The sequence below is a fragment of the Octopus bimaculoides genome, chromosome 19, assembly GCF_046866305.1.
Source record: "Octopus bimaculoides isolate indiv1 chromosome 19, ASM4686630v1, whole genome shotgun sequence".
Classification (NCBI taxonomy): domain Eukaryota; kingdom Metazoa; phylum Mollusca; class Cephalopoda; order Octopoda; family Octopodidae; genus Octopus; species Octopus bimaculoides.
Genome location: NC_142946.1, coordinates 6,781,545 through 6,790,831, shown reverse-complemented (window position 1 = coordinate 6,790,831; position 9,287 = coordinate 6,781,545). Strand labels below are relative to the sequence as shown.

General features: G+C 37.8%; 1 protein-coding gene and 1 long non-coding RNA gene across 2 annotated transcripts in view; both read right to left on the bottom strand.

Moving 5' to 3' along the window:
• Nucleotides 1-2,470: 2,470 nt before the first annotated feature.
• LOC106878346 (uncharacterized) lies at nt 2,471-7,381 on the bottom strand. Its single transcript, XM_089366560.1, has 3 exons — nt 7,222-7,381; nt 4,214-4,343; nt 2,471-2,676 (listed from the first exon to the last, which is right to left on the bottom strand). The coding sequence occupies exons 1-3, from the start codon at nt 7,298-7,300 to the stop codon at nt 2,580-2,582; spliced, it is 306 nt and encodes a 101-aa protein (XP_089222686.1). The 5' UTR covers nt 7,301-7,381; the 3' UTR covers nt 2,471-2,579.
• A 281-nt stretch (nt 7,382-7,662) lies between these two features.
• Nucleotides 7,663-9,287, bottom strand: part of LOC149131756 (uncharacterized) — an 8,312-nt gene continuing 6,687 nt past the window's right edge. The window contains exon 2 of the long non-coding RNA XR_016245166.1: nt 7,663-7,860. This is a non-coding gene — a long non-coding RNA (uncharacterized LOC149131756). The remainder of the gene's footprint in view (nt 7,861-9,287) is intronic.

The following is a 9,287-nucleotide window of genomic DNA, read 5'->3' as shown; positions in this document are numbered from 1 at the left end:
TTTTGTTTTTCATTTTTCAACTGCAATAATATCCAAGAAAAATTTAAAATCTTCAAAAATTTAAGCATGTATACATGTTTTTAAGTACATACGTACATATATGCATACATATATATGTATATGTGTATATATGTATATACACATCTATATTTTATATACATGTGTATATTTTATATACACATGTATATATATGTAAAAAGGATGCATTACAATATAGGAGTGGCTGGTGTTAGGAAGGGCATCCAGTCATAGACTGGAATGTGGTGCAGCTCTCTAGCTTGCCAGTTGCAGTCAAACTGTCCAACCCATGGAAAGTGGACGTTAAATGATGATGTATGTCTACTACACACACACACATATGCACGTGATAATATTATCCACTGATAAGACACTGGACAAGTGCTCTCTACCATAGCCCCTGGCTGAACAAAGTGCTGTGCAATGGGACTGAATCTAAAATGGCCAAGTGGAGAAGTTTATTTCAGTTTCACATCACCAGTTCTGCTCACCAAAAGTGGCCCATTTGGTACTGTGAATTTGTCCAATATCTGCAGAAGTTTGAAAAGTTTGCTTCCTAACCATATAGTTCTGAGTTCAGTCTCACTGCATGGCACCTTGGCCAAGTGACCTCAACGTTATCCCCAGGCCTGACCAAAGCCTTGTGAATTCCGTTGACATAGGCATATACATCGAGAGTGTTCTCTCAGTCTGTTTGTGTGTTCCCTTGTGTTCAGATCATGGGACGCTTGTCATATAAGCAATTTTGTATGTTCTTTTATTCTTTTACTTGTTCCAGCCCTTTGACTGGGGCCTTGCTGGAGCATCGCCTTAAAGAGTTTTGGTCAAAGAAATCAACCCCCAAGACTTATTCGTTGCAAACTTACTCTATCACTTACTCTATCACTCTTTTGCCAAACCGCTAAGTTAAGAGGGACATAAAAACACTGGCATTGATTGTCAAGTGGAACACACACACACAAAATGGGCTTCTTTCAGTTTCTGTCTACCAAATCCACTCAAGACTTTGGTTGCCCAAGGTGCCATGTAGTGGGACTGAACCCAGAACCATGTGGTTGAGAAGCAAGCTTCTTAGCACACAGCCATGCCTGTTGCTTCATAACGTTAGTTATTTCTTCTGCGAAAAGGATGTTTGATCATGGTGAAATATTACCTTACTTGGAAACGGGCATGGGTTGGTGAGAGGAAGGGCATCCAGCGAATTTGTCGCATCTTTGTAAGCACATGCAATAACATGTACACTCAAAGTAGTGCTGGTTCTATACAAAAAAAAAAAAATGCATCGAATCCACATGTTAAGTGGTTGGCATTTGGAAGGGCATCCAGCTATTAGAACTGACCTCACCTGTGCTGGTGCCATATCAAAAAGCACTCGCTCCACACTGCAGTGTGGTTGGTATTAGGAACTGCATCCAGCTGTAAAAACCATGCCAAAAGAGACACACAAGCTGGGTGTGGTCTTCTCCCTGGCAGGCTCCTGTCCAACCCATGCCAGCATGGAAGGCGGGCGTTAAATGATGATAGTTATGAATTAAACTTTTACATATAAATATTCATACATATATAGAAATGTATTTATTTATCCATATATAGTCTATACTAGTTTTGAGGTGTGGCTGTGTGGAAAGAAATTTGCTTCCCAACCACATGGTGCCAGGTTCAGTCCCACGGTGTGGCACCTTGGGCAAGTGTATTTTATAACCTTGAGTCGACCAAAACCTTGTGAGTGGATTTGGTGGACGGAAACAGAAAGAAGCTCCGGTGTGTGTAACTAAATTCGACGACTGGCACCCATGCCAACGTCGTCTCCTTCATTGGACACGAAACTCGGCTTGCGAAGATCTGTTGGGACAAGCGAAATCGTGATGGCTATAATTAATGTATACTTGTGGGGCACTGAAGACACATGTCCCATCTATATACGTTATAATTTTTCAGGCGCAGCTACAATTGGCAACAAATAAAAATTACGCACCAACGTTCTTCTGTATATATATATATATCATCATCATCATCATCATCATCGTTTAACGTCCGCTTTCCATGCTAGCATGGGTTGGACGATTTGACTGAGGACTGGTGAAACCGGATGGCAACACCAGGCTCCAGTCTGATTTGGCAGAGTTTCTACAGCTGGATGCCCTTCCTATATATATATATATATATATATATATATATATATATATATATATATAATGTACGTATACACGCACACAGAGAGTTCTTTCATCCTAATCTTTATTTGGTATCGTATTTTTGAATACCTTCATGGTCCAAGGTTGGTTTCAATTCCAGTCTGAGACAATACAACATATATCAAAACCACAAGATGGGTTTCGTAATTAAAAGAAACACGAAGTCTACATATAAACACGATAAAGATGCGACACAATCTTAAGATGAAATGAATGCTTCGCAAAATTGTAATCTTAATAACAACAAAATTTCAAAATCATTATCATAATTAATTCAATTTATTCATTCAGAGAATTTATTTTAACGAATCTAAAGCACAACTATAGACTCTTCTCAACAAAATAAAGAAATCCGTTCTGGGCTTACTAAGTTTTACACCTTCTCTCACAACAACCCGGGTAGTTTGCATCGGGGTTGACTTGCTCCGTTTCGGAGCAGTTCTCAATATATACTGCACCGCACCTATAGTAAAGGAATAAGATAGAAATATTGAAACGAAAGAAACGATTTGGCTGTATTAGAAACATGCCATAACTGTTGTTGTTGGCCCTCCGTCGCTTACGATCAACGGAACAGCCTGGTCATGAAATTAACGTGCAAGAGGCTGAGCTCTCCACAGACACGTGTACCCTTAACGTAGTTCTCGGGGATATTCAGTGTGTGACAAGGCTGACCCTTTGAATTACGGGCTCAACAGAAACAGGAAGTGAGAGAAAGTTGTGGTGAAAGAGTACAGCAGGGTTTGCCACCATCCCCTGCCGGAGCCTCGTGGGGCTTTAGGTGTTTTCGCTCAATAAACACTCACAACGCCCGGTCTGGGAATCGAAATCGCGAGTCCGCTGCCCTAACCACTGGGCCATTGCGCCTCCACCATGCCATAACTAAGGAACATCAAATTTAGTTGTCTGCGAAATATATTGCCGGGGCTGCATTTGTTGTTGTTCTTGTTCTTCCTACTGTTGGTGTTGTTGTTGTTGAAGGTGGTGTTTGTGCTGTTATTGTTACTGTTGTTGTTTTTGTCGTCGTTATTTAAACCTAGCGCAGGTTTATATCTGACCAGCAGGTTTCTGATGAAAAAGAAACCAGCTGTGACCATTTCCCCCCCTCAAACTATGTGTATCTGGGACTAATTAATCCAGTAGGACCCCCCTTCCACCTGCTTCCTTCCCCCACCCCACTGGCACACATGTCCACATACTCCCATAAATACATATGTGCGCACACACACAAATATGTAGTAAGACAGAAAGATAGATAAATAGACAGAGAAAGACTCATAAACACGAAGGGATTCCACACAGTTTCCACCTACTAAATCCACTCACGAGGTATTGATGAAGTCGAGACTATAGTAGAAATGCTTGAGGAAGGTGATGTAGTAGAAATACTTGATCAAGGAGATGCAAGGTAGCCCCTTTTTATAGGCCAGTTTGTTGAGGAGTGAGGCTGATTTACTTAGTATTTCTAGCAAGGTAAGCGAGCACATATAGGCTCTCTCTTTGCCTCGTGTTTATGTATTTGTCCATGTGCGTGTGTGTATGCGCGTGTGTGTGTGTGAGAGAGAGAAAGAGATTGTTGCTTTAGATTATATTTATTCGCCAAAAATCCTTGATGGAGAATACGTGCGGCTAAAGGCGTTCTAGTTGAGACCATCCTGCCTATTCTTATATTTAAAACTACATTATCCAACGTGTCACTCCTTTTTACTACGATGTGATTTTAAGGTTAAGTTTCAGGAGATTTGGCTGGTATGTCTAGCAGATCATTTGACCTTCTAGACCAGACATAGACAAACTATCCGAGAATCGGGCCGCATGGCACATGGCCCATCATCAGGCAGGCAAAACTACTAAAGAGTTCAAGGTTATTCTTAGCTTGGTGTGCCGTTCAGAATGTCCCGCGGGCCTCAGTTTGCACATGACATCGTTGTATGTAAATGATAGAATGCGTGTGTACTTATGATAGCTTGTTGTTTGTGTAGAGTTTCAATGCTACTTACGAGTAACACGGTCCAACTTTTATGACATTTGGCGGCATAGTTGAAAAGTCAAGTCCTCCTGTACAGTTGCACACCATACACCCTTCCTCCGGATAATATACGTCATTGATTTCAACGTCGTCTGGGCAAGCTATAATAGAAGTATATATAATTAATAAATATATTTACATATTTACATACATTTAAACCAGAAAGGAGAAAGCTAATTCGAAGACTACTGATCTAAGCCATCACTGGAACTGTAAAAATCTTTCCAGAAGCTTATCAGTTAAGTATATATGAGCACCAGCAGATTTGCAAGTTTATGTATGAGAAAACATACATAAAACAGAAGATACAAATACACACATATACATACATACGTATATACACACATGCAAAAATATCCTGTTGATGTTGTTTAAATTCCAATGAAGGAGCCTTGGATCTAGGTTAGAAACCGGCTCTTTCTCAATTGACAAATTATCTTGATATAAAACTGAATGCTGACATACATACATATATGCATACATTTTGCATGTATGCTTAGAGTTGAATCGTCGGTGTAACCATGACCTTCTGAGATACACAATTGCATCATATGATGCATAGCATGCTTATATTAATGCTGGCAAGTAAACAATTTTATTCCACACTGAAATTATTATTAGATGAATAAGGCAGCGAAACGGCCGTAATCCTAAGGATGACAAGTGGTTGAATAAATAGATTCATCTCTCATACTTCCTCTCTTTTATGGTTTATATCATTCTTCCTGAGCGTTAAACTAATGCACCTGTTCGTTGTCCCTACACCTGTTTTCGTCTTTTGTTTTCTGTAAATTTGAACTCGACTACCGTACGTCCATTTTAGTCCACCAAAGACCGAATTGTGGTTTTGTTGCTATGTTATGCCTCTGCCACTCGCGCGCATCGAGCGGTTTTCGTTCCCTCTTGCCTTAGAGCACTCGCCTTAGTTCCGACAATGCAACCTTCAGGTTTAGCGTTGAAGAATTATTGGAGGGCCAATCTCGCCGCCAGCACGTCGGTTGCAATGCCTGTCCTAAGCGTCTCTTCTAAGTTTCCAAGTTCCCTTCTATTTTATTTCTTTCTGTCACTAATACCTTACTAAACCTAACTGATTCTACTCTAATTACTTTTTCTTTTAGGCCATATCACCATTTGCTGTTGACGATTGCCGCCACCGACGCTCGTTTAACGAATTCTTTAATCCGATCTCTGTAAGCTTGGCACGCTGGGACTGACGCGTTCAGCTTCTAGTAACCGGGTCCCTGCCTCCTATGCCTATTTAGGTTGACCTTTAAAAACAACAAATTTGTGCTCTCTCTAGCTGACGAGTTTGAAAAATGGACGCCTTATGCTATCCTTATCTACTGGCCTACAAAATACCTTGTCTAGATACGACCTGGATGACCCGATGCGATTCGTCCAAGTCCACATTGACACATCTGGGAAGTCCAGTCGATACCTGACAGACAGTTGGAAATGTTTGAGCAGGTTTACGAGGCTTTTCCCACCCACTGTTCCATTAGCTAACTCCACACAGTCCAAACGTAGCTCAAAGACGACGTTCCAATCATCCACTAACAGTGAAGGTCGTGACATTAATATAATAATAATAATAATAATAATAATAATAATAATAATAATAATGATGATGATAATGATGATGACGATAATAATGATAGCAGCAAAAATAGAAGAGTGCCATTGTTATCAAGGGAACGATATTTCGACATCTCCTGTATCTTCCACAGGTTCCAAAAAATAAACTTGTCAATCTACTTCATTTTGGTTAATATCTATAGGACTGAGGCAACTTCTCTAAAATGAAGTAGATTGACAAGTTTATTTTTTTGAACCTGTGGAAGATACACGAGATGTCGAAATATCATTCACTTCATAACAATGGCACTCTTTTATTTTTGTGATGATAATAATAATAATAATAATAATAATAATAATAATAATAATAATAATAATAATAATAATAATAGTAATAATAATAATAATAATACCCAGCACATACCCAAGGCACATAGAGCTGCGCTCGGTAGTGAAATGAAAGCACGTTATAAAGATAAAACTACTGAATAATAATAATAATAATAATAATAATAATAATAATAATAATAATAATAATAATAATAATAATAATAATAATAAGTAGTGGGGGAGCATCATAGCCATGTGTTGAGAGGAATTCTTTGGGCTTTGAATAATTCATCTTTGGAAACATGTGTGTTTTGCTCAACATCTTTAAACAAACCTTATTCAGGGACCTTTTGAGCGGGATGGGCTACTCGACCTGAAGAAAATTCTGAGTGGGCCCCACCTGCAAGGTCATGCGCTGTTTATCTTGATATGAGATCACCATGTCGCGCACATATGGTTGTGATGCACGTGCCTGGTGTACCCTTATCAGACGGGTAGTCATGATGGGTATAATGGGCTTCGTATATTTGTACCCCAATGTCACTTTGATGGCATGCACTGCTCTCTTACACAATAATAATAATAATAATAATAATAATAATAATAATAATAATAATAAAAATAATAATAGATGACAGCGAAACGGGCTGATTACTACCTAGCTCAGATACCAGGAAACATGACAGCGAAACGGGCTGATTACTACCTAGCTCAGATACCAGGAAACCCCAAAATGGCTGAAGTTCAAAAGATAGTGCTCATGGGAACTGCCTATATCCTACGTAAAATACTGTCTATGTGATCTCAAATTTTAAAACAAACACATAATTTTCTTATGGTTTCTTAAACATTCTCTAGAACAACACTATGTGCAAATCCAAATATATGGTACCCTAGGCATAACACCTACATGAACTTCTAACTTGTTGTCTCTTGAGGTCTCTGGGTGAGACTTGGATCCAACTTGTACAAATGCAAAACAAAAGTCAAACACAAAATAATAATAATAATAATAATAATAATAATAATAATAATAATAATAATAATAATAATAATAGTTTCATGATTCCTTACCTACACCTTGCATTACTGCACTGAGTGAAAACTGCACCAGAGCTGCAACCGTGATTATCTTGAGAAGGAAGGATATCATTGTCGTTCAGAAATACAGGCTCGTTCACTGAGTTTGATTCTGATGTGCTTTCAAAGAGTTTATGAAAAACTTTGGCAGAGACCTCACATATATACTTACTGTTAGCAATGTGAGTGCGTGTTCGTGCGTATGTGTGTGCGTGTGTGTGTTTGTTTTGTGTGTGTTTGTTTTGTGTGTGTTTGTTTTGTGTTTGTTTTGTGTGTGAGCAAGTGAGTGTTTTTAGTGTCACTGTTTATTTTCTTTTTTTAGGATATTAAAATTGTCAATAGATATTATATATTGATTTATCGAAAAGTCTTATTGTTTCCCATCACATTGTTCTATCGATGTAACTGTAACATCTGCTTTTAATGAAAGCCATATGGTTATATTACGTATATATATATATATGATATTTCGGGATGGTCATTTTTTTTTCTTGCCAAATGAACACACGCACTACTTATTCGCTCTTCACTCGTTTATTATTGTTCTTATTTTATTTTATGTCCATTGTCCGGAAATCTTTCGTCACACATCTGTGACCTCTTCAGCGACAGTTTCCGTCCACGTGTGTCTTCCTGGAGAATGGATTAGCAAAAAATAAAAAAAAAAATAACTGAACATTCCAAGATATAACAATATCTGTTTCAACACACACTTTCACAGCAGGAATCTTGCAACACAGACTTACAAACGTATATATATATATATATATATATATATATATATATATATATATATATATATATATATATATATATATATATATTTCTCTCCTTTTTCTCTCTCCTTTTTTTGTCTCTCCTTGTTTCTTTCGATTCCCAGTCCAGACGTTGTAAAAAGCTCCACGAGGCTCCTGCAGGGGGGTGGGGGTGGGGTGGCGAACCCTGCTGTACTCTTTCACCACAACTTTCTCTCACTCTTACTTCCTGTTTCTGTTGTACCTGCATTTCAAAGGGGCCAGCCTTGTCATACTCTGTATCACGCTGAATCTCCCCGAGAACAACGTTAAGGGCACACGGGTCTGTGGAGTACTCAGCCATTTGCATGTTAATCTCACGAGCAGGCTGTTCCGTTGATCGGATCAACTGGGACCCTCGGCGTCGTAACCGACAGAGTGCCACGATATATATGTATGTATGTATGTATGTATGTATGTATGTATGCATGTATGTATGTGTGTGTGTGTGTGTGTGTGTGTGTGTGTATGAGTTTGTGTTTGTGTGTATTTACGCAGTACCGACGCACCGAAGTAGGTATCGACCGCAAAACGAGCGGTGGGAAGTTTACATTGTGCTTAATATTGCAACAGATGTGCAATGAAAGTTGTGTATATGTGTGCAATTATACAAACATTCATATATATATATATATATATACAGTATTTTGGATTAATATGTATAAGTCGATTAGTGTGTTTAAATGTTGAGTAGAGCACCGGCACAATTTAGGCTACTTGTTGTCATCTGCAGTTGTGGTGCACATACGTACATCCACACACTTATGCTTGTATGCATATATATATATATATATATATATATATATATATATATATATATATATATATATATATATATCACTTATTCCTTTGGAAGGGACAACTTGTAATCTTCGAAACATATGTTAGAAATAAAAGAATTCATTTAACATATGCGTTTTACTCCATTTACTAAATTTGTATATATACATATATATACATACATACATACATACATATATATATATATATATATATATATATATATATATATATATATATATATATATATATATATATATATATATATATAAGGATTTCGTAATGAGATAAAAAAAAAACCAACGCTGTGTATAATATAGAACATTTATAAATAGAAGGTCTTACAGCTGTTTCCAGGATAGTTATTTTGGCATAAGGCCAGTAATTTCAGTGGGAGGGAGTAAGTAAATTACATCGATCCCAGTACTCAAGTAGTACTCATTTTATCGACCACAAAAAGGACGAACGGCAAAGTCAACCTCGGCG

Excerpts from the sequence above, each read along its gene's own strand:
- LOC106878346 (XM_089366560.1), bottom strand. The coding sequence starts at position 7,300 with ATGATATCCTTCCTTCTCAAGATAATCACGGTTGCAGCTCTGGTGCAG. Across the intron at positions 4,344-7,221 it reads TGCAGTAATGCAAGGTGTAG|CTTGCCCAGACGACGTTGAA; the intron begins GTAAGGAATCAT and ends CTTCTATTATAG. Across the intron at positions 2,677-4,213 it reads AAAGTTGGACCGTGTTACTC|GTGCGGTGCAGTATATATTG; the intron begins GTAAGTAGCATT and ends CCTTTACTATAG.